General features: G+C 37.5%; 3 protein-coding genes across 3 annotated transcripts; all 3 read left to right on the plus strand.

Annotated features, from left to right (window-relative positions):
* The first annotated feature begins 5,732 nt into the window (after nucleotides 1–5,732).
* LOC129722075 (phenoloxidase-activating factor 2-like) lies at nucleotides 5,733–7,883 on the plus strand. The gene is made up of 5 exons (XM_055675306.1): nucleotides 5,733–5,872; nucleotides 5,936–6,088; nucleotides 6,146–6,292; nucleotides 6,425–6,619; nucleotides 6,681–7,883. Exons 1-5 carry the CDS (start codon nucleotides 5,789–5,791, stop codon nucleotides 7,848–7,850), a joined length of 1,749 nt encoding a protein of 582 aa, XP_055531281.1. The 5' UTR covers nucleotides 5,733–5,788; the 3' UTR covers nucleotides 7,851–7,883.
* A 7,300-nt stretch (nucleotides 7,884–15,183) lies between these two features.
* On the plus strand, nucleotides 15,184–17,659 carry LOC129724255 (inactive CLIP domain-containing serine protease A30-like). The gene is made up of 2 exons (XM_055678981.1): nucleotides 15,184–15,749; nucleotides 17,057–17,659. Exons 1-2 carry the CDS (start codon nucleotides 15,282–15,284, stop codon nucleotides 17,639–17,641), a joined length of 1,053 nt encoding a protein of 350 aa, XP_055534956.1. The 5' UTR covers nucleotides 15,184–15,281; the 3' UTR covers nucleotides 17,642–17,659.
* A 123-nt stretch (nucleotides 17,660–17,782) lies between these two features.
* On the plus strand, nucleotides 17,783–23,620 carry LOC129724254 (phenoloxidase-activating factor 2-like). Its single transcript, XM_055678980.1, has 5 exons — nucleotides 17,783–17,920; nucleotides 22,118–22,311; nucleotides 22,370–22,516; nucleotides 22,575–22,916; nucleotides 22,978–23,620. Exons 2-5 carry the CDS (start codon nucleotides 22,126–22,128, stop codon nucleotides 23,530–23,532), a joined length of 1,230 nt encoding a protein of 409 aa, XP_055534955.1. The 5' UTR covers nucleotides 17,783–17,920; nucleotides 22,118–22,125; the 3' UTR covers nucleotides 23,533–23,620.
* Nucleotides 23,621–25,569: the final 1,949 nt, after the last annotated feature.

Raw genomic sequence — 25,569 nt, forward strand, 5'->3', positions numbered from 1 at the left:
TGGTCCATACGTAGTGCTACTGTAGAGGAAACGCGAACTAGCAAACATAAACAAAATACTACAAGGTATACAGCCCTAGGGTTGTATAAAATGGTGACGTAGGACTAAACACTGCAATTAGAGGATTTTTTGTTCCAAAATATACAGAGTCCGCAGACAGAATCAATGCTTGCAATGTTTGCTCGGTGACTTACGTACTTTTATTTTCAATCTTCCATGGAAATCTATTTTTAGAAATATATTCAACAACACTCGACAAAATATCGTTTATCTTTGGCGATATTATCCCTGTAGAATTTATTGTGTAAACAACATGTATTTGACGAAGCACAAGCATATCGTTCTTGTTGAAGAAGCACCGAGAATTTATCGTAATGCGTCAAAGTCAGAATTAACGCTATATCCTCAAAAACCAAATCCAATTATACTTACGTTATCATAATGAATGGTTTTGTCTTATTGAACTCTGATTAAATCAAATTAATAATATGTAACTTAATTTCAAAATAATATGGGAGCCCTTACGAAAGTTCATTAATTGGCAAACATAAGAAGAAATGTTGAACAAAATTATCAACAAGTTTCAGCAAAAAATCGTAGCAATCAACTTTTCCATTTTTGTTTTTTGCTTGACATTTTTTTTTATTTGCCTTCAATTACATTCGCTGTATTACGAAGACAGCTAATGAACGTTTATTATGGAAAACTTTAAAATAATAAAATATCATCTAACAATTTTGATATGTAAGAAAAAATTCGGAATGAATCTTAGTAAATGGACCAAAATTCATCAGAATTCGCCGGCTTTACTCTTCTATAAATTTGTATATTTGGGAATTCAATTTTTCGATACTATCCGGTCACGATTATTTAGTGAATATCGAATATAAAATATAATAAATATAACTTATAACCGTTGCAAAAATGTATAATTCTTGTTGAGTAATTTATGGTAATCATATTTATGAGATAAACTTTCAATCACCATCAGCAGCAGCGTTGAAGTTTTTCTTCGACTGCACACGAATAAAAATGTACGAACAGAAGTGTACCACTGCAATACGAATAGTACCGCGCGCTGCAGTACGAATGAAAGTGTACCGCTGAAATGTACGAATAAAAGAGTACCGCTGCAATCATAGACGACGTGAGACCTGCAGCTTTCTGCTCCACTGGTACTGTTGCTTATACCAGCATGTTTTCTTTCAAGACATCAGTTTTTATTACGTTCTGACAGCCGGTTCAGGAATTGTTCAAGAATGGGGATTGTTTCAAACTTTTCGGAAAACTTTGACCTTCGAGACATAATATTAGTCTAAGCTCATGGAAGCATAAATATATTAACCTATTGGGACGAGGAGACTCTGTCAATTTTTTTCGATATTGATACAGAGAATATCACAGAGAACGGTTGGTGTCCATTCACGTCGTCTGTGCTAGGAATGCTCGCATGTAATTGGTTCATTGTTCGCGTAAATTTGTTATTGAAACTTTTATCAATTAAACCGCTTTGCAATGAAATTAGAGTGATAACTAGCATATTACAAAATTGTTATACATTTTATCTATCCAACAACATATTGGTTATTGTTATCCATCATGTGGTTACGCTGTTATTAACGTTTGAAATCTGACGCAACATTTGCCAGTTTCATTTCCAGTTTCACAGAATGCATCTCAGTATAGTAAACAAAGACGTAGTCCCACGTCAAAACGTATGTTGAACTACGAATCATTGTTTTAGCTTTCTTTAAAGATCGTAAGAACGTGACATGCACGAGAACGAGGATATCTTCCTGGATAAACTGACGCGGCTGATCAAGGCTACCATGAACCGTGTGATGTGTTACGTGCGTGTCTCGGGGATGTTCTCGAGTCCCTTCGAGTCATGCCGAGGATTGAGACAAGGTGATGGACTCTCTTGTTTGCTTTTTAACATCGCCCTCGAAGGTGTTATACGAAGAAGGCATCGACACGAGTGCACAGTGTTTCATTTTGCTGATTTCGTGTGCAAAATTAATAGCTTCTTCAAATTAGATTTTAGTAATACACTTTACCCCGAAAAGATTCTTGTGCTTCTTTTAGAATGTACGATTTAGTGAATAATTCACCTAGAAGTGATATGGAAAATTTATTCTTTCAGGACAGTGAGATAGACAGCTAGTATCTTCGAAAAAGTTGTGGCAAATGGTTTTACTAACAACTTTGTTGAAGGTGTCGGATTTTTCTCTCTTATGTTTTAAAAGATATAAAAAGTTTTATATGCAAAGTTCACTCAAATGATAATTTTAAATATAACTTTTTTCCTGGATTTTCTACATATTTTATACCTTCTAGAAAATTATTAGCCAAACAGAAATACATATTTTGGCTGAACATTTGGTCTAGCTATGATTCAAAATAAAAAAGTTATTCAACCATTAACGGTTTCTCAAGGGTTAGTTTAATTTCAAATTACTCAGCCGTACGCAAAAATACGCAGAAAACTTTTTGATGTTCTGAAAGCACGTCTATACTACTTCCAAAAGAATAGAAAATCATTTGTCTAATAGAGTCTTTTCGATTGTTTCAATGAAAAAAATCTTTTGCATGAAAATTCTAACTTTTTCAAAAAACTTTGTATAGCGTTTTACAATGTTCAGCAAAAATATAAATCCAATAAAAACGCGTAATTCTTGCAAGGTCATAAAAATATGAAAATCATGGGAAGGAGTAAGAATGAAAAATATGAATTTTTGGTCAAAGTTCAACACATTACGTCATCTAAAGTCAATCAAGATCGTATTAAAAATATATACGAAATATAAGAGTAGAAATAGAAACTTACTGAATTTTTCTCTTCTTAATGATGTGAAGCGATTCTGCTAAGACGTTTGAAATTTTTTTTCCAATTTTTCCGAGTTATTTAAACTTTTTTTGTCTTTTTTCTCCCACGACTCAACCGAGAATTTTTAAAAATTTATCAACAGTTTATTTATACCTTAATTACAACAGCCGCCCATAAAAATTCCAGAAGCTTCATAAACTCTACAAGGAAATTTGAAACAACCGATGAAAAAGACAACAAAGATGACAATTAACTGTGACTAAAAATTCATATTTTTCATTATAACTCTTTACCATGATTTTCTATATTTTTATGACCTTCTAAAAAATTACGCGACTTTATTGGATTTATACTTTTGCTGAACATTGTAAAACGATATATTTAAAAATAACAAAGTTTTTTGAAAAAGTTAGAATTTTCACGCAAAGAGGTTTTTCATTGAAACAATCGAAAAGACTCTTTTAGACAAATGATTTTCTATTCTTTTGGAAGTAGTATAGACGTGCTTTCAGAACATCAAGAAGTTATCTGCGTATTTTTGCGTACGGCTGAGTAATTTGAAGTTGAAATAACCCTTGAAAAACCGTTAATGGTTGAATAACTTTTTTATTTGAACCATAGCTAGATCGAATGTTCAGCAAAAATGTGTATTTCTGTTTGGGTAATAATTTTCTAGAAGGTATAAAATATGTAAAAAATCCAGGAAAAAAGTTATATTTAAAATTATGTTTTGAGTGAACTTTGCATATAAAACTTTTTATATCTTTGTTAACATAAGAGATAGAAATCCGATACCTTCAACAAAGTTGCTAGTAAAAGCATTTGCTACAACTTTTTTGAAGACACTAGCTGTCTATCTCACTGTCCTGAGAAAATAAATTTTCCATATCACTTATAGGTGAATTAATCACTAAATTGTACATTCTAAAAGAAGCACAATAAAATACATAGAAACTTTTACGAATAAAGTATATCACTAAAATCAAATTTGAAGACGCTATTGATTTTGCGCACGAAATTAGCAAAATAAAACACTGTGGAGTGGTACGATTTTTACGAAACGGGTTCAGCTTAACGGCTTCGCTGATGACTTCGACATAATAGCAAGAAACTTTGCGACGGTGGAGGAAACCTACACCAGACTGAAATCGGAAGCTAAGCGCATTGGACTACTGATCAATGCGTCGAAAACTAAGAGTATGAAGAAAAGAGGCTCCAAGGAGAACAATGTCAGCCTCCCACCCCGTATCATCGTAGACGGCGATGAGCTTGAGGTGGTAGACGAGTTCGTGTACTTAGGATCGCTGGTGACCGCTGACAACAACACCAGCAAGGAGATCCGGAGACGCATTCAAGCGGGAAATCGTGCCTACTTTGCACTTCGTAAGACAATGAGATCCAATCGAGTGCGCCGCCGTACAAAGTTGAAGCTGTACAAAACACAAGTTAGACCGGTAGTCCTCTATGGGCTAGAGACGACAACACTGCTCTCAGAGGACCTCAACGCCCTTGGAGTTTTCGAACGGAAGGTGCTGCGAACCATCTACGGTGGAGTACAGACTGAAGACGGAGAATGGCGTAGACGCATGGACCATGCGCTGCACGCGCTGCTAGGAGAGACCCCCATTGCACATCTGATCAAAGTTAACAGATTGCGATGGGCCGGACACGTCGCAAGGATGCCGTACGACAACCCGGTTAAAACGACGCTTTTCAGTAACCCCTCCGGCACCAGAAACAGAGGAGCACAGCGTACACGATGGCTTGATCAGATTGAAAGTGACCTACGAGTGATAAGACGCCTGGGAGCATGGCGCCATACAGCCCAGAACCTAGTTGAATGGAGACGACTTCTTGATACAACACGAGCCACCCCGGCTCTAGCCTGCTAGGTAAGGTAAGGTAAGAACGGGACTGCCCTCACTAACACGCAGAAAATCTTGAGTAAGAATCCCCAGGATCTCTTCAACTCGGTGACGGAATCATGAAAGGAATCGCAAACACGACCCGGAGGATTCCCACTCACAATTTTCATTCAAGAATCCTAGAGCCATATACAGGGCATTCTTGAGGATTCTTTTTTCAGGAATCCTTTTCAAGGACGCTCACGAATCCAATGTGAAGAATCCTAAAGAATCTATGCGAATCGTATGTGTTCGTCCGGGTGGGGCAATTTTTATCCATATAATGAAAGAGATAAAGAATTATAGTACATCAAAGGCGGCATAGTCTGAAGAAGCTACCTATGTGGTTCCAGGTGCAACTTCACTAACTCAAATGAATCATGGAATAACGGGTTTGGTGGTGATCAATGTCTATGCTCAATCTGTTAATCAAAATTGTTATCTACAACTTTGCCGAATACGTCACACCAATCAAACAAACCGTTTTGGCTCTAAAAAATGTTTGTTATCATCAACTCCTCCCTAACAAAGCATTTTCAAATATCTTTTCAACAGTGAATCGCGCTTTAAAAAATAAAACCAATAGCATAAAATGACATCTTCTGCCCATAGAAACATCTACGCAAAGTTTAATCCTAATCAAAAAAGGTCGATTAAAGTGGTTGTTTTTTTTGTGGAACCGCACAAGTGATATAGTATTTCAAGAAGCTATTTATATGGTTGTTCAACTGCACTAACTCAGATAAATCACGGAATGACGATATGTGTGATCATCAATGCCTATGCTGAATCTGATACTCGAAGGTTCTGAATATTCAAAATTTTAGAATAATTTTAATAGTCACATGCGAAATGTGGAATGATTTTCTAGGGAATTCAGTACCATTTCTGTACACTGCTCATAACAGTGAATCAAAACAACTGATCTCACTGCTATCACCAACAGGGGAAAACCCATAATAATTTCACTGATAGATGCATGCTGAAGTTCAAAAAGTGAATGAAATAACCCACAGTTTGTTAGTAGCTCAGTAACTTTTGAAAGAAGAGGGTCAAAATGCAACGCCTGTACAAATGTATTTTGATAATGTTGTGTTGTCTACTTCACGAAATTCGCTCAAATGATAATGATGAAGTTGTTGTACAGTATTATAATTGTATATTGTTATAGAAAACTCTTCTCATAAAATTATTTATATTTCAGTCATGCTCCACGAGCGAAATCGAGGATGGCGTTTGTGTTTCTCCGCATCTCTGTAACGATGGCTCTCTTAATACGGATGGTAAGGGGTTAGTGGATTTGCGGTTCGGCGATATTTGTGAGGATTATTTGAAAAAGTGTTGTACAAAAAGAACGGTAAGATAGTCATTTGTTTGTTACCAATAGTGGTTTTATTTGTAATTCATAATCTAGCGTTGCGCAGATGACAACGGACTGTGCATTCCTGAAGCCAACTGTGGAGTGAATTTGAATGATGCTAATTATACACAGTTTAAACAATACTCCAATGACTGCATTTCGAGTGATTACAAATGTTGCCCGCATAAGTATGTTGATAAGGTACTTTAAAATGTTTAGAAACAGTGGTGTGAAAAAGGTGGATCTTGGAGGACTGTCAAAATATTACAAGTTCATACTTATTTACACCACTGTCTAGAGTATCGTAAACAATAAATAAAAAAAATATTTTAGAAAAAACCACCTGCAGCTGTGCTGCCAACTAAAGCGGAAGATGGATGTAATACAGTCGGTGGTCGTTGTGTTCCGCAGAATCAATGTTCGTCAAAGATGTCAATCAATATTCGAATATCACCTTGCGAATCTGATGGTTATGTATGTTGTACCGTTGAAGATTCTAATACAAACGATATATCAACCAGTGGGAAGGTGCAGTATTACCAATAAGAAAGATAATTTGAATTCTAACGTTAACATTACTCATTCAAAGGTATGCGTCAATGGTTTGGGTAAATGTACACTCACATCTAACTGTAACGGCACACAGATAAAAGACTCGAAAAATGAATGTGAAGGTTTAGTCTGTTGCCAAAGTATTGAACCTTATTCGGCTGAATCTGAGATAACTAAAACTCCGCCAACTGAGATTCCGCCAACTGAGATGCCCGCATCTTCATCGACATGTCCCGACAACGGAGGAATATGTCGTTCAGAGGAAAATTGCGTTAGAAAAACAGATGAACCATTCGAAGATTGTGAAGAAACGCAAGTTTGCTGTCTAGAGAAAAAACCAACTCCGGACTACGAAGCAAGAGCTTGTGGTTACCGCAATATGGGTGGTATTCACTTTAGCATTACTGGCGATGAGGATGGCGAATCTCAATATGGCGAATTTCCATGGACTGTGGCAATTTTTGACGACATGAAATTTGAGAAAAAATTCATATGTGGTGGAGCTCTCATTGACCCCGGCGTAGTTCTAACGACGGCTGATTGTTTGAAATCTTACAGAAACAAACCTGAGAAGCTGATTGTTCGAGCTGGCGAATGGGACATGCGGTCATTAAGTGAGCCTGAACCTTATGAGGAACGTACGGTTCAACTATTAAAAATACATCCTGACTTCAAACCAACCTCGTTGGTGAACAACATTGGTCTTATGTTTTTGACAGATGGGTTCGATTTCAAAAACACGATAGAATCTATTTGTTTGCCGCCGGAAGACTTGGAAATTGATAACGGATATGTTACAGCTACAGGATGGGGAGTAACGCCTACTAATCGAAATGACTCGCAAAAAATCCTAAAAAAGCTTGAGTTATCGTATAAAGAACATTTGGAGTGTGAACGCATTTTGCGTAGTGTCTTAAGAAACTCCCAGTTTAGACTTCATGATAGTTTCCTGTGCGCCGGTGGAGAACCCATGGTTGATACCTGTCGAGGAGACGCAGGTTCGCCAGTTATATTTCCCGTTCCAGATGATTTCAATGACAGATACTATCTCGTCGGGATGGTCTCTTGGGGTATTGGTTGCGGACGTCAAGGAGTGCCAGCGGCCTATACCGCGGTTGCAAAATTTAGAAACTGGATTGATGCACAGATGGAGGAACAACAGCTTCGCGATTCCTATTATTTTTATCAAAAAGAAGAAGCAAAATGATGATGAACTAATAGTAAAAACTATTGAAACATAGTTGAGTCTTCATGAATATGATGACTGGTGTCCTATGTAACGTGTATTAGTATTTTTATAAAACTGAAATAAGAATGCCTCGAAGCTTCATTCTGGGTTTGAAACATCTTTTGTTCATTCAATGAAGCCTTTTTTCACTCTAGTGGCTGAAAAAAGTCTTTAAAAGTCTTTTAAAGTTCTTGAACCGAAATTCGAATACATAAAATAGTCGATTTTATTAAATCAGAATCTCAACTCGAGATTCAGTGAAGAGTTGGAATTACTGCATGTAATTGCAACTCTTCACCGAATCGATAATGAACTTGAATTGTTACCAACAAAAGTATTAGATACTTTAGATCTTATGTGGGATCATGTGTGTGTCTGCCAGTGACATGAATGTTTGTTTCTATATTAATATGTATTTAACTTGCTCATTTACATGATCATAGTCTCACATAAAAGTTGATTTAAGGCAGTTCGCGTTTGCGTTTATTGCTTTAATTGTCTGAAGTCGTTTGAAAACCTTATTATTTTTGAATGCAATTTAGTTTAATGAATTGTTTTATGCAAAGCGAAGCCTTGGTGCTACTGTATACAGTTTTCTTTCCCAGTTTCCAGTTTTCTTTTGTAGTGTGTGTATCTTAGGGTAAGGAAGATTAATCATTCCGATTCGGAGCTAGACCTTCTGTTTACTATACATAGACTTCGCAGCTATTAAGTGTACAGGATGCGGGGTTAGCGCTACGATTCTACTGACACTAACAGTCTCTCCCGAGACTCTCACCTGCGACGACTGGCTTGTTAGGCCAGCATCGTGCTTCGGATCAGCTGAGAGAAGCACTTTATGCACATTTTGTTATTGAAAATAATTCCATCAAACCTGGGTGGTTGAGCTATCTAACTATTTGCATTTAATATCGATTTCCAAAGTATTCTGCTTGGTGCATCCGTTCTCAATAATCAATATTAAATCGGGTAGTTGAAAACTATGTTAAAAGTTGTAAATGTTCAATATTTTCAAACCTATCCTCTTGGCTTTTCAAATTTTCGGAATAAAATTCTGTACAATGTCAAATTTGGTTTTATTATCCATTTGTCTATTTGATGTTGCCAACGTTGATAATAATGACAATATATAACATCCTATGTTTCTAATTATAAAACATGCTTTCGAATATTCAAACCATTAACCGATCTTTGAACAAAACCCTCTTAAAAGAATGAATCATGCTGATTTCCATTTCCGTTTACAATACCGTTTTTGTGCTCGGAAATCCCCAACACGATTAACTCGCATAACGTGCCCTGACCTGTGAACTCTTTTAAAAGAGATCTGAGACGTTAACATACAATTTCTACTTTTCTTTTTTTTTGTTTTGCGATGAACTGGAAGGTTTTAATTATTATCATCTGCAGTGTTGAATTGACAACGATGTCTATTCCAACGACTACGACCACTACTAGCTTCCCTGTCATCCCAACTACTACGAAAGAATCGCTGCATGATGATTACCCGCCTCCAAGTTTGAGCGTTAAACCGTGACAAAGAGGATTTCACGGTGACATCAACCTCTTGTGTCTGGAAGATATCCGGGAATTTAAAAATTGTCACGGGATTTTGGAATATGACTAATGAACTGGAAAAGTGAAGTCTGGTGAACCTAATAACTTGTCATTGTCAACGCATTACAGAGAAGAAAAAATAAAAGCTGCCATTTATGATGTATTTGGATATGATCGCCCATCAATTGCTTATTTAACATAAAAATGATATTTTTTAAATTAAGGCACATTCTAACGCTTTCTGACGAGGTAGTAATTTTATTTATTACTAGCTGATACCCGACCTGGCCCGTGTTGCGGCACTTTTTCGTTCATGATGACAACCCCGTATTAATTTTAAATCAAACCAGGAGTACCCACCGCTTTCTGGGGCACCAAAAACCCCTCGTGCACCCATTTCTCGATCAGAAGATAAAAAAGAAACAGGGTTCATAAAATTTTCTGAAATTGTGGACTGGATATTTAAAACATTCAACATACCAGATCCCCTACAAAATATTCTTCTTGCCCTTCTTCCTACAGTTAAAACCTTCATGAAGCAACTAGCAGCAACTTGGCCCCTCATTTCAGCTATCATATCTTTCGATGACTAATACATCGAAAGAGGTTAGGAATTTTATCACTTTATTACAGTGGAATTGCAGAAGTATCATCCCCAAATTCGATCTATTTTCACATTTGATAAGCACATGCAATTGTGATGCGTTTGCGCTCTGTGAGACTTTTCTCAATTCAAATGACCAACCCAATTTCCACGATTTTAACATAATTCGTCGAGACCGAAACGCACACGGTGGAGGGGTACTTTTAGGGATCAAATAGTGCTATTCCTTTTTCAAAATCGACCTTCCCTCGCTCTCAAATATTGAAGTCGTTGCCATTCAAACGAATATGAATGGAAAAGACATTTGCCTTGCTTCGATATATATTCCTCCATCTGTGTGGATTGAACAGAGGCAACTTTCTGTCATATAAGAATTGCTTTCCGTACCTTTTTTGATTTTGGGAGATTTCAAATCTCACTGTTCGCTGTGGGGGTCGCTGTACGACGACAACCGATCTTCTTTAATCTGTAACTTGATCGACGACTTCAATATGACACTTTTGAATACTAGGGAAGCGACACGTGTACCTAATCCTCCAGCACGTGAAAGCGTGCTTGACCTTTCCTTTTGCTCGACATCACTAGCGTTAGATTGCAAGTGGCAAGTAATCAATGATCCCCACGGTAGTGATCATCTACCACTCGTTATCCCAACTGCTAATGGTTAAACTCCGCCGGAACCAATAAATATTTCATACGACCTCACAAGCAATATTGATTGGAAGCGTTATGAGATCATAATAGTGGATACCATCGAGTCTCATGAGAAACTTCCTCAGGAGGAAGAATACGCGTTTCTTTCTGGCTTGATAATCGACGCCGCGACTCAAGCTCAGACGAAACCGATACCCGGGGTAACGATTAGACAGCGTTCTCCCAACAAGTGGTGGAACAAAGAGTGCTCTGACCTGTACGCGCAAAGGTCCTCGGTGTATTTGGCCTTTCGAAAGCACGGTACTCTTGATCTGCTCCGAAAGAACGATGTACTGGATAGGCAGATGACGAGTTTAATTAAAACAAAAAAAAAACGCGGATACTGGCGTCGGTTTGTAAACGCGTTGTCGAGGGAAACAGCGATGAGCACTCTTTGGGATACGGCCAGACGCATGCGGAATCGTAACGTTTCTAATGAAAGCGAGGAGTATTCAGGCCGCTGGATATTCGACTTTGCCAAAAAGGTCTGTCCGGACTCTGTACCGGAACAGAAAACCTTTCGCGACGCGTTTTTACTACCCACGGGAGAGCCTCCATTCTCGATGTTGGAATTTTCAATGGCCCTCCTTTCGTGCAACAATAAAGCTTCAGGGTTGGATAGAATCAAATTCAACCTGTTGAAGAATCTACCCGACTCTGCAAAAAGACGCTTGTTGGACTTGTTCAACAAGTTTCTTGAGTTAAATATTGTTCCGCAAAACTGGAGGAAGGTAAAAGTCATTGCTATTCGAAAACCCGGAAAACCTGCCTCTTATCACAATTCTTATAGACCGATTGCTATGCTCGCCTGCCTCCGGAAATGAATGGAGAAAACGATCCTCTTACGGTTAGACAAATGGGTCGAAACAAATGGTTTACTTTCAGATACTCAATTTGGCTTCCGCCGGGGCAAAGGAACGAACGATTGCCTAGCGTTGCTTTCTACTGAAATTCAACTCGCCTTTGCTCGAAAAGAGCAAATGGCTTCTGCGTTCTTGGACATTAAGGGGGCTTTTGACTGTGTCTCTGTAGAAATTTTACCCGAAAAACTTCATTCGCAGGGACTTTCACCAAATTTGAATAATTTTTTGCTCAATTTGTTGTCAGAAAAGCATATGTATTTCTCACATGGTGATTCGACAACTTCCCGAATTAGTTACATGGGTCTTCCCCAGGGCTCATGTTTAAGCCCTCTCTTATATAATTTTTACGTCAATGACATCGATGAATATCTTGCAAATTCATGCACGCTAAGGCATTGACTTGCAGACGATAGTATTGTATCCATTACTGGTAGCGATGCTAGCGATCTGCAAGGACCATTGCAAGATACTTTAGACAATTTATCTGAATGGGCTCTTAAGCTGGGTATCGAATTCTCTTCGGAGAAAACTGAGCTGGTCGTTTTTTCAAGGAAGCATAACCCAACTCAGCTGCAGCTCCTACTAATAGGTAAAACGATCACTCAGGTTTTAGTCGCTAAATATCTCGGGGTCTGGTTCGACACTAAATGCACCTGGGCTTGTCATATCGAGTATCTGACACAAAAATGCCAACAGAGGATTAATTTTCTTCGTACGATTACCGGAGCTTGGTGGGGTGCTCACCCAGGAGACCTTCTAAGGTTATACCAAACAACGATATTGTCAGTTCTTGAGTACGGCTGTTTCTGCTTTCGCTCCGCCGCGAACACGCACATTATAAAATTAGAGAGAATACAATATCGTTGTTTGCGTATTGCCTTGGGTTGCATGCAGTCGACCCATAAGATGAGTCTTGAAGTGCTAGCGGGTATTCTTCCGTTGAAACATCGTTTTTGGAATCTCTCTTACCGGTTGCTAATTCGATGCACAGTTTTGAACCCATTAGTAATTGAAAATTTCGAGAAGTTGGTCGACCTTCAATCTCAGTCCAGATTTATGACTTTATATTTTGACTATATGGCTCAAGATATTAACCCTTCTTCATACGTTCCTTCAATGTTGCACTTTTATATACTTCTGATAATGCTTTATTCTTCGACACCACCATGAAACGAGACATTACTGGTATCCCGGATCAATTGCGACCGCAAGAGATCCCTAAGATTTTTTCCAATAAGTTTAAACATGTTAGTTGTGATAAAATGTTTTACACTGACGGATATAATCTAGATGAGTCCACTGGCTTTGGTATTTTTCACGAAAACTTTACCGCCTCCTACAAACTCGATGCTCCTGCTTCCGTGTACGTCGCAGAACTAGCTGCTATTCAGTACTCCCTTGGGATCATCGAAACCCAACCCACAGACCACTACTTCATCTTCACAGACAGTCTCAGTGCCATTGAGGCTCTGCGATCGATGAAGACTGTGAAGCACACCCCGTACTTCCTGGGAAAATACGATGGTTTTTAAGCGCTTTAACAAATAAAAATTACCGGGTCACCTTAGCGTGGGTCCCTTCTCATTGTTCCATTCCGGGCAATGAAAAGGCTGACGCTTTAGCTAAGGTGGGTGCTATTGATGTCGATATTTATGTAAGACCAATTGCTTATGATGAATTTTATAGCATTTTGCGTCAGAGAACACTCAACAGTTGGCAATTATCATGGAACTCAGATGAACTGGGACGGTGGCTACATTTCATTTTTTCCTAAGGTATCGACGAAAGCATGGTTCAAGGGTTGGATGTAGGTCGGGACTTCATTCGCGTGATGTCCAGACTTATGTCCAATCACTACACGTCAAACACGCAACTCTTACGTATAGGGCTTGTAGACAGTAATCACTGCAATTGTGGCGATGGCTGCCATGACATCGAGCATGTTGTTTGGTCGTGTAGCGAATACTGTGGTGTTAGGTCCGAGCTTATAGATTCCCTTCGGGCCCGAGGAAATCAACCGAACGTACCCGTTAGAGACATTCTGGGAAGCGGTGATCTCCAGTACATGACACAGCTATGCTGCTCTCTGAAAAACGCTGACATTAAAATTTGAAATTTTCTTTGTCTATTTGTCAGATTAAGGATACAAATATACTATGCTGAAGACATGGAAACGAAGAGCCTGCATCTATGCTTACACAAATATTTTGAACCCACAACAAACAAAAATACAATTGCTCTACCAGTTGAAAAATAAAGTTCCAAAATAGTTTTAGGTCAAAATTGTATCTCCCCTCCTCTCACCTTAAATCCCCACTAGCTCGTAGTCGGCCACGAGAATAAAAAAAAGGCCTCCCTCTTTTCCCTGCTAACGTAAAATTAATACAAATTGTACTTGGCTTAGTAAAACAGAAAATGTATCGTGCCGTGTTAAATAAACTAATTTTGAACTAAAAAAAAATATGAGGTTAGAATATTTTGAAAATATATGCTTAAATAAAGTAATAATTTATTAACGCACGACAAAAAATAATTCTTATATTGCCAGATGAAGTTTTCAATATAAAGAAATACTTTGCTCTGGTCAACATCCTGTTATTCATTTTAATTGTTAAAAATGCATTTGCTTTCCTAAAAAAAAGAAGGATTTTGTAATTGTCATTGAATACTACGTTAGACATATTGGTGAAATATCACAATGTGCTTGGAATATACAAATAACTTTAATCCGTATTTTGCAGAATAGCAATCACCCAGTCATGTTTTATTAACCATTAATACTTTAAGGCAAGCGTATTTTGAGCAGCAAAAGAAAAAAAAAATTACATACAATAAAATAATTATGGCATACATACTTTATGGCTATTGTATATTATGGCTATCGTATATTATGGGTAACATCAATATACGAAAATAATATTATGGCTAACGTCGCTTATGGCCATCGTACGTATGGCAACCGTACATGTGGCTAACGTACTTATTGCTGTTGGGGTGTCATCATATTTAACATTGTTTGTTCATAATATTGACAAAGTTTTTTTTGATTATATTGCTGGGTTTGTATGCCGCTTTGAAAACCGCTACTGCTTTGTCAAGGCGGCTTTTCTCAGCTGCCAATTCATTAGGACGCTGTGTCGGATAAATTTTAGAAAATAAATAAAGAAATAAAAGAAAAAATGAATAAATAATTTAATAAATAAATAAATAAATAAAACAATAAATAAATAAATAAATCAATAAATAAATAAACAAATAAATAAACAAATAAATAAATAAATAAATAAATAAATAAATAAATAATAAATAAATAAATAATAAATAAATAAATAAATAAATAAATAAATAAATGAATAAATAAATAAAAAAATAAATAAATAAATAAATAAATAATTAATTAATTAATTGAATAAATGATTAAATAAATCAATAAATTAATAAATAAATAAATAAATAAATAAATAAACCAATAAGTGAAAAAACAAATAAATAAATAAATTTACCGATCTTTTCAATAAAACCTGTTAGAGGAATAAATCATACTGATTTCTGTTTGTGTTTACAATACCGTTTTCGTGTTCGGGAACCCCAACACGATTAACTCGCATAACGTGCCTCGACCTATTCTGAAGGAGCTATCAGCCGCCTGTTTTGAATCTCGAGTTCTTTATTGTGCGTCAGTTTCGTCTCGCGATGCGCTGGGAAGTTTTAGTTATTTTCATCTGTAGTGTTGAACTAGTAAATTCACAGAACAATGATGGGTCTATATCCAGACGAAGGACAACCACTGAAGATCCGGTTCTTATGTTTTTTCGAGAAACGACTACGACCACCACTAGCGCTCCTGTCGTCACAACTACTACGGAAGAACCGCTGGATGATGATTACTCGCCTCCAAGTTGCGGTGTTAAACAGGCACAGAGAGATATTTACGCCGATGATACAAATAACGCAGATCGAGGAGAATTTCCTTGGAATGTAGGGGTTTTCACGATCTCCAAAGGGTTTCTCGGGGACGATCAGCACATTTTTCATTGTGGAGGTACAGTAATTGATGAATTCGTCATCCTGACTGCAGCTTCCTGTGTTCGGGGGATAAACGAAAAATTAACAATTATGGCGGGATTTTGGAATCTGGCTGATGAACAGGAAAAGCGCCAGGTGAGCTTAATAGGTGTATGTTCCGTCATCCAAAAAATTCTCGTATTTCAAAAATAAATTATACTGGTGATGTATTTTGATTCTAGATTTAAGCATTTCTCGAACATTGATGAACACTAAAGGTGAAACCTCATTGAATCCAAAAATGGCCGACTTCGAGTCACCACTTCGAATTTTCGAGAGCACAAGACTCGGAAATAGTTAATGCGTTCTCTGTGAAAATGTTATTTTATGTTTGCTGTGGTGAAGCAAACATAAAATAGAATTCTCATAGGGAACGCAATGAGTATTTCCGAGTCTTGTGCTTTGAAAATTCGAAGTGGTGACTCGAAGTCGGCCATTTTTGGATTCAATGAGGTTTCACCTTAAATGAGTTACGTTATGCCGGAATAGTTCCTAGCAATCACCTATGACATAGAAACTAATGCTAGAGTGTATACACGACAATGATTTTTGTTATGTGTCAAAACTGCTAAACTATAACTTGCGTAGCTATAAGATATATCGTTATAGCACAGAAACTCTCACTGAAATCTCTACGTGCACTAATTCCTTCAAATTTGATATAAATGCGCACGGGTGTTCAGAAATAGTTCAGAAACGATGATGTAATTTTTGTTTGTTTACATTTGTGAACCCCTCCGTCACTAAAGGGTAAGAAAGTTTTTAAAAAAGTGGAAATTTCGAGCTATATCTGCAAAAATTTTAATGGAAGCTACTGCAAACAGAACTTACCTATACAGAATGACAAAACTTTTGTCTAAAATGTTATTATATGTATCATGATTAATTTTTTCAGTAGTACAGAAATCGCAAAACAATGAATGATCTTGATCTGTGTCTTGAACCAAATTAAACTCAGACATCTGTGGATCGAAGGTTTCATGCTATTCACACGGTGTTGCATTGAAGTGGCTCAGAATCACTCAGGCGTTCACTGCCAGAAGCAAGCGCCGGCTTGCTTTTGAAAGCAGTGGCCAACGACAATTCTGTTCATTTGCCTGTATTGCTGAATCGTTGTGGTTGTTCATTAGTCCAAAGTTAATCATACAGTACATGTCAAGCCAGATATTAAAATATCGACATAGTTCTGGTAAGCTGTTAAAGCGTAGATTTTTATTGTTATAGTTTAAGACTAATGCCTCAAAATATTTAGATAATAATACTAGTGGTAATTCGAACAGCGTATTCTGTTGAAAAAGAATAATTGGTAGCAAATGGTGGCTTATTAGGTTGAGATCCCTTCAATGAAAACAGTCAGTTATTATTTACATACTGATGGTTACAAACTGTTCTATATTTTCCAGATTCGAGCAGTGAAGAAACTCATTATTCATCCGAAATTTGTTCCAACGTCGAAAATAAACGATATAGCACTCCTGCTTTTGGATGATAAACTAGATTTCGCGCCAAGGGTTAATCGGGTATGCCTACCGGATCACACTGTTGATTTTAGAGAGAGTAACTGTTTTGTGACAGGATGGGGTGCCATTCCGGCAGAAAATTCTACAGAACATATTCGACCTAAAATGAAGCTAGTGCGACAATATCTGGTGGCGCATGAACAGTGTGAAAAGCAAATCAAAAGATCAGTTCTTACATTTCAACTGAGCAACGTGTTTCAATGTGCCACAGGCGTTGCACTTTGCGAATTTGATGTAGGGTCACCCCTAATGTGCACGGTTCCCGGTCGAGAAAATCAGTTCTATCAGGTGGGAGTATTTTCCTATATTCCAGGTACGTGCAACTTAGGGATCGGCCCAAATGTGTTCACTAAGGTCAGTGTTTTCCGCAAATGGATTGACCGTAATCTCGAAGAAAATCAACGAAGTATATATGTGTACGTTCCCGAGTCGGAGGATAGCGAAGAGAATGAAACACAAAATGAATAAATCAAACGCGAATTTCAATATTCCCCCGACTTGAGTTTAATCCGAAACAACATACACTCTCGCTATCCAGAACGGTTTACTCATTTTTATCATAAAACGCATACACTCATAATCTAGAAGACTTGGATTTGGAACTCAGTGCTGCGGAGGTAGGATGATCAATAGTTTTTGGTGATCACTCGTAGCGGGTGCAGCGAAGGTTGTGCGGTTCTTGCTGTGTTCTCTGCTCATCTGCCTTTGACAAGTTAGACCGGTTAGTGGAGTTTTGACTCGAGTAAGGTAAGTCGTTATTCGAAGAAGTCGAATTGACAAAGCTTTTTGTCAGTCGAATAGTGGGTAATATTTTGTTGCTGTTATGTAGGTGTAAAACAATGAAACTGTAGTGCGGAGACGGTTGAACTTATTGAGTGGATATCGATTTAGAAACTCCAGATATAATTGTGCAATTACTATCTTGGCAAAGTGTCAGTTGCTTGTTTATTTAATCATTCTACCTGCATATATTATAACGTTAACGTATGTTAGGCGATATTGACATATGTTAATTGGTTATATGACCGGACGAATGCGCGATACAATCATAAGTGATGAATTTGTTGTTACAAGGTCAACGACATTTTGCAATACAAACAGCATGTACTGGGTTTTCCCAAAATGTTGTGACGATAAAGCTCTAGATTCGTTCATGCGAGTAAACTAAGCACAATAAGATTAGTTCTGCCGAAATGATGCCAGTAATATGGTTTTGCGGTCAGCTAACTTTGAAAAAGGCATTAGTTAAATCTCGTGGAAAAAGATGAAGGACCGTACCACTTTACGATGCGAAATACTTCCAGAAAGTATTGAAAATCTTAAATTTATCTGCCTATTTGCTGATGAATTTTTAAAAATCACGTTTTGCTTGGAAAATGCAGCTCTTCCAGATGATATAAATAACTGATATAGCTAAACAACCCAACTACGGGGTAGAGCTACGATCATACTGACACCAACAGTCTCTTCCGAGCCTTAGGCCAGTATCGTACCTCGAAATCATTGAGGAGAGACCAGCGGTGCCCCGAAAAAAAAATTTCTCATTTCCGGAAACACGTTTTTTTTTTCAGCGGTATGTTCCGAAACTAAGGATTTTTCTGACTATTTGATAACATTATTGGTATTATTACAATGGGACATCCGAAACAATATTCAATTCTAAGAGCTGGCGCTGTAGTGGTAATAGAATCGAAATTTCAACGAGCATTTTGTTTAATGACCGGAAAAAGTGCTATTAGTTACTCTGTTTTTATCTTATTCTAACTTTCTAGTACTTACTTTTACTATATTCAATACTACTAGAAAGTTAGAATAATATAAATACAAGGTAATTAATAGCAGTTTTTTCCGGTCAATAAGCAAATTGCTCGTGGGAATTTCGATTTTACTACCACTACCACTGCAGCGCCATCTCTTAGAATTTAACATTGTTTCGGGTGTCCCATTGATACCTCATATGAGTACTTCCGGAATCGGGAGTGTCCAGAGACCTGAAAACGACCTAATTGGCTCTTTTTATTTCCAAAATGGCGACTTCCGGTAACTGGAAGAGCACCAAAATTAGCCGAATACTATCGAATATGGGTATTTCCGGTATTACTATTTTAAAATTCAAGATGGCGACTTCCAGTTTTTGGAAAACAGCTAAAATTGACCAAATACCACCGTATATGAGTAATTTAGAAATCGGGATGATGCCCAGAAACCTGAAAAAGACCCTAGCGACTATTTTGAATATCGAAATGGCGACTTCCGTTTTCTGGAAAAAATGAAAAATGGCCGAGCAACACGCAAGATGAATTTTCCGGGATTGGGATGATTTCTAGAGACCGGAAATCAATTTCACACGCCATTTTGGTTCGTCTGGTGTCGTTTTGGTCTCTGGGAAGCATCCCGACTCCGGAAATTCCCATCTTAGGTGTTATTCGGTCATTTTTATCCCTTCCAGAAACCTGAGGTCGCCAGGATATTCAAAATGGCCGCTAGGTCGTTTTCAGGTCTTTGAACATCATTTCGATTCTGAAAGTACTCATATGAGGTGGTTTTTCGACAATTTGGCTCTTTCAAAAAAACGGATTTTCAAATGGCATCTGTAGTTGATTTCCGGTCTCTGGCCATCATTCCGATTCCGGTAATACCAGAAACCAAAAGTCGCCATTTTGGAATTAAAAATGGCCTCTGCGGTCGTTTCAGAGGCCTCCGGACATCATCCCTACTCTAACACTTCCCATATGAGATGGTTTTCGGTCTGTTTTAATTGTTTTCCGAAAAAATCTTGAATTTTAAAATGGCGTCTGGAGTTGATTTCCGGTCTTTGAGCATCGTCCCGATTCCGGAAATATTCATATTCGATAGTATTCGGTCAATTTTTAGAATCCTAAATGGCGTTGAAGGTCTTTTTACGGTCTCTAAATAAATATCATCTCGGTTATAAAAAAAACTTATGTTGGATGGTATGTGACGTTGTACTATTTAGTTGTTTCTATGGCCACTAGAAGCCCTGGCGGAATCTGTTCCGGAAGAATCAGTTTGAGGGCTTATCACTATAACACCCAAAACCATAAAAATGGCCTGTGGAAGTGATTTTATGAACTTTGGACCAATAGTAAAAAGATTCTGTTCAAACATTCATGAAATTCCTCAGTTTCGGAACATATTCATAAATTCTTCCGAGGCACCACTGACTCTGATTTCAAATTAGAGAAGTTACTGAATCTTTTGGTGCTAAAAGTATCGAAATCGGATGAAATTTGTCAAAGTTACAAGAATTACAGGTTGTCGGTACCCGGGTACTCCGTTGGGCATTTAAGGGTTTAAAAAAATTCAACTCTCCCCCATTGACCCACCCTTGTTACTATATAAAAACTACTAGCCTTCTAATGAGCTTTGAGATGTCACTGAGTTTTATCACTTTTGATTGCAGTGAACTATGAAATTTCATCTTATGAAACCTAGAAAGGTACCCGGGTACTCCGTAGAGCACATAACTGACCTCCCCTAACCGACCGTAAGAACGTAGCCGGCGCCGTTATCGATCTATATAAAGTGAGAGCCATCTTATAGTGGTTCTTTATGCGGTCATGCGGTTATGCGGTCATGCGGTTATGCGGTTCTTAGTGCGGTCATTCGAGCACAAATTTCATGTTTTTTTTTAATATCAACTATTTTACTAAATGCATCAATTTTTGAGATATTTCGAACTTCAATTTGAAAGAGTTGTCATGAAAATAAGCTTTTTTTTGAAAGTTATTCGTGATTTTCCAGCATCATCCACAAATAATTGAATTGTATGCTCCTTGACAGCAAAAAGTTTGGTTGAATAAATCAAAAGTTGTCTCCGTCCTATGAATTGTTCAACCTATGGCAATAGATCTCTGCGAATGTGAACATGACCATAACTCTTGAATTATTCATCCAATCTTATTCAAATCAAAAATTTTCGATATTAGATGATAAGGTATTTGACATGATTTTGCTTTTATTGAGTAATATTATTAAAACTGTCATACCTTCCAGCATTTTTTCTTCTATTTTCTAACGGTATATCGTAAATTTGTCTCTAATTCAACATTCATCGATAATCAGCATCGCAACAATTCTGTCGAATTTTTTTAGGCTGATAGTATGTAACAGGTCATATAAACGTTCATGAGCATTATATTTTTCATTTAGTTTTAAATCGTAAAAATCGCATATACCAAATGTAATTTTTACTATTTCCAAATTTTAATGTGATCATTGTGATTCACTCAAAACGAATAATTCGTTGTTTAAATGATCGTAAATCTGATTGACATTTGTTTGAAAACATTTTAAAAACAGATTTAGTATGTGAGTTAGACTACTCAAATGTTTTTGTGAGAACGTGTGCTCAACTAACTGACTTGATAAGCAGTAGGTATGGGAATTACTTCGAGTGCTGATTGTCCAAGCTCGATCAAGCTGCATCAACGAGTAATCATTAGTAAACAAAATCACTGTTTCCTTCGGGCAGGAATACCAGATGGGCAGATTTGTCTGTAAAATGCAGATTTTTAATTATTTCTTAGGTTTTTTCCATAGTTGTGGCAGATTTTCATAAGAGTTTCCTTAGATTTGTGCAGATTTCCTCAAAATGTAAGTGTATTTTCCGATATTCTGCCTGTACGCGAGCATGTTTATTTGACCACAGGTAGAATTTTTCCAGATTTTATGCAAATTTTTCCGAATATTGAGAATAGGTGATGTTCCCATTTAATTCTACTATAAAAATTCCATTTATTTCTGCTACCAAAATCCAAAATCCAAATTTTCAATTTTTTTTTTCAATTTTCCCAATAGTAGCAACCCTCTTATTTTGTCAAATCATCTGCCATCTCTGCCTTCCGGCTCTACAACCGAGAAAGCGGCGCTTTATTTATAAATTGTATTCTCTGTTCATTCGTATCCGCATTTGAATTTTAGTCACTGGAATGAAGCGAACATTCGTGTTATTTCTTTCGGTGTTGCTGTTCGCCGTAGCGACCAAAGCCGACGAGGGTGATCTAGACGACCTTATCGATAGCCTATTTACCAAATCACCAAGCCAAATTGGTATCAGTGCAGGAACTACACCAGCTCCGGCTCCGGCTCCCGTTCCACCTCCTGTTGGATCCCAGGTTTTATAACGGTATTGTCGATCCAATACGTAATTTAACGCTATATTCTATTTTGCAGGAAGTTTGCGAACCTGGCCAACGGTGTGTTCAAAAATATCTTTGCACAAATGCCAGCACATCTGGCGAAGGACTGATCGACATCCGTTTCAACGATGACAACCCATGTGTACACTATCTTGTGCAGTGTTGTCACGAAGAGGATATTGTAAGTGATATGCACCTGCGAAAGTGTAACAATTTTTGATTATATTCCATTGTTATAGATCCAGGCTCCTCCGACACCACCCACACCAAAACCGCCTGTAGATCCCGTTTCGATCAATCCAGTTTGCGGTAAGCGCAACACCGAAGGTATCGGATTTCGTGTTACCGGTCAGAAAGACGGCGAGTCTGAGTACGGTGAATTTCCTTGGATGTTGGCACTTTTGAGACAAGAAATTGCTTTCGAAACAGTTGTAAATGTCTTTTTATGTGGCGCGTCATTGATTCACCCGAAGGTTGCTCTAACAGCTGCTCACTGCTTACACAATAGATCACCTTCTCAGCTGAAAGTCCGTGCAGGCGAATGGGACACTCAAACAACGAACGAAATTCATCCACATCAAGTAAGTGTAGAGGCGGATAATCATGCTCAATGGTAATTTCTGTGTATATACTAACTTCCAGGATCGCTCGGTAGTGGAACTGGTCACACATCCGGATTACTACAAAGGCGGACTATATAATGATATTGCTCTATTATTCCTGGACTCTCCATTTAGTTTGAATGAAGCAATCCAAACAATTTGTTTGCCACCACAAAACGCGAAGTTTGATCGCCAGAGATGTTTTGCCTCTGGTTGGGGGAAAGATGTGTATGGAAAACCGGGAAGTTATCAAGTTATTTTGAAGAAGATCGATCTACCAATCGTTCCATCTGCGCAGTGCCAAACGGCTCTGAGAACAACAAGATTGGGTTCAAGGTTTATATTGCATGAAAGCTTCCTCTGTGCCGGTGGAGAAAAGGGAAAGGATACCTGCAAAGGAGACGGTGGCTCTCCGTTGGTATGTCCCATTCAGGGTTCTCATGAACACTACTACCAGGCTGGTTTGGTGGCGTACGGAATCGGTTGCGGTGAAAACCAGATCCCGGGAGTGTACGCAGATGTTGCCCATTTCAGAAACTGGATCGATCAGCACATGCAGAGTCATCAACTGGACGTTAGCAGCTATACACCATAAGCCTCAAGCCATGACCGCATAAAATCACGTAAAGAAGTAACGAATGATTTAGTTGTTAGTTAAAATAAAGACGAGTTAACTTTTTTAACCTGATTGGTTGTTAGTTTTTGTGCAACATCTTCCGGTTTCTGGATTGAAATAAGCTTTTTTTGCAATTCTAGGATCTTGTTAACGTATATTAAGAACAACATGCGTAACATGAGATGTTTTAGATTACGTCTACTAATGTTTCCAAGATATCAATAGTCAATAGTCATGAGTGACATCATAAAACAGGGAAACTCATTTGAGTTTTTAAAAAGGTTATCTTTGCTAGGGGCACCAAAATTCCCAAAAATGGTAATAATTCCATAATCTGTCATTTTTTCCAGTTCAAGCTCTAGGGAAAACCTGTGTTTATGTTTGAAACATATATAAATGCCTATCATTCAGTGGCTATGTGGTAGTAGCAAGAGCGAGTGAGTTCAATCCTGCGCCATAAGTGGATTTTCCCCTCTCGCGTTGTATTCACTTGAAAAGATTATAATTTCGTACCAGTCTCACAATGTAGGGGAACTGCTCCATTATTCATCCATTAAGCCGATATTCACGAAAAATGTACGGAACAAACACCAAATTTTCACGAAATCATTGAACAAATGAACTGAATATGCTTATGTGCTGTTATGGAATCGTTCAGCATTAAAAAATAAAAAAAAATTGGCGGGATTTTTCCTGAATTTTGTAAAACAAACCATTTTTCACAACGCTTCCATATCAGTCTCAAAACTAGAATCACTGCTCAATTATTCATCTCCCAACGCCCCCATATTCATCACACTGTTAATCATGAATGAATCACATTATCATGAATAAACGTGGCCGCGGCCCGTCGTTCAGTGGCCGGAAGCCGGACAAAACTCAAGTTCTAATTATTGATATTTCATATTTTTTTTAAAGTTCTACTGTATTGAAAAACGTGTTTTCCAAATATCAAGACAATTGGATTAAATTTGAATTTTTGAGAGCACTTTAAAAGTTGTTAAGTCCTGTTTTTTCAATGATTTTTGCCTTTCTCCTAGAAAGGTATAGCAATCACTGGAAAAACCAAAGGTATAAAAGTGGTCCCAATGGCCGAATGTCATAAACCACTCGACCCCTTTCGACGAACTGAGCATTTTCTGTATGTATGTGTGTATGTGTGTGTGTGTGTGTATGTGCAACTTTTTTTCTTACTCACTTTTCTCAGAGACGGCTGGACCATCTGGTTTGCTATTGAATTTCATTGTAATCGGATTTTTAGTATAGAGGTTATGTATCAAAATGTAAAAATCACGAAACATCAATATCTCAGAAACCACACAATCGAACTTTTAGTTTTGGCGCTGCGTCAGAATGTCAAAATCGCTCTTATATCTCAGAAGCTATGAACATAGTTGAATTCAAATTAATGGGCTTTTAAACCCTTAAACAATGAAGGAGGACTGGCAACATGGCCAATAAAACAAACGTACATTGAATCGGTCCGTAAATTTCTAATAAAATTCACGTGTTTTTTCGCACTAGAGGTCATGAAAGGTTGTAAATTTTCAAGTATATCGGGTGTCGCGTGTGTAAGATACAAATTAGTTAGAGTGGAGTGAAAATTAGAAGATCAAAAATGGAAGTGATTATGCAGTGTAAATTGGCACAGAAGATATAGTTCGCCATTCGTGTACGTTTTGATTTTTACCAAGTGAACGGTAGTGTTAGTGAAAAGAGAGTGGAAACCGTAAAGAAGGAATGAGGTTTTTTTTTAAGGGGGGATTTGTTAGTAGCTTAAGTATTTATGATAAATATTAGTAAATAATGAGTATGTGTGTCCAATCACAAATGGTGACTTCTCAACACTGTTAGAAATTTGTAATTTTAATTGTTAGGATTTGTTTGCTTTCGCAATTAGGACTTATCATTCGTAGGGATTTAAGCCTACTTGTCAGAAAAGGGGAAGTAAACTTACAACTAACTTAATTGCTAACTTATTGGCTATAAAGAGAGCTTATCGTAGCAATTGAGGAT

This window comes from Wyeomyia smithii, chromosome 2 (assembly GCF_029784165.1).
Source record: "Wyeomyia smithii strain HCP4-BCI-WySm-NY-G18 chromosome 2, ASM2978416v1, whole genome shotgun sequence".
Taxonomy (NCBI): Eukaryota; Metazoa; Arthropoda; class Insecta; order Diptera; family Culicidae; genus Wyeomyia; species Wyeomyia smithii.

Coding starts and splice junctions, on each gene's coding strand:
- LOC129722075 (XM_055675306.1), top strand. CDS start 5,789: ATGCAACGCCTGTACAAATGTATTTTGATAATGTTGTGTTGTCTACTT. Junction 5,873..5,935: donor ATGATAATGATGAAGTTGTT/GTACAGTATTAT, acceptor TTTATATTTCAG/TCATGCTCCACGAGCGAAAT. Junction 6,620..6,680: donor ATATATCAACCAGTGGGAAG/GTGCAGTATTAC, acceptor ACTCATTCAAAG/GTATGCGTCAATGGTTTGGG.
- LOC129724255 (XM_055678981.1), top strand. CDS start 15,282: ATGCGCTGGGAAGTTTTAGTTATTTTCATCTGTAGTGTTGAACTAGTA. Junction 15,750..17,056: donor ATGAACAGGAAAAGCGCCAG/GTGAGCTTAATA, acceptor TATATTTTCCAG/ATTCGAGCAGTGAAGAAACT.
- LOC129724254 (XM_055678980.1), top strand. CDS start 22,126: ATGAAGCGAACATTCGTGTTATTTCTTTCGGTGTTGCTGTTCGCCGTA. Junction 22,517..22,574: donor GTTGTCACGAAGAGGATATT/GTAAGTGATATG, acceptor CCATTGTTATAG/ATCCAGGCTCCTCCGACACC. Junction 22,917..22,977: donor ACGAAATTCATCCACATCAA/GTAAGTGTAGAG, acceptor ACTAACTTCCAG/GATCGCTCGGTAGTGGAACT.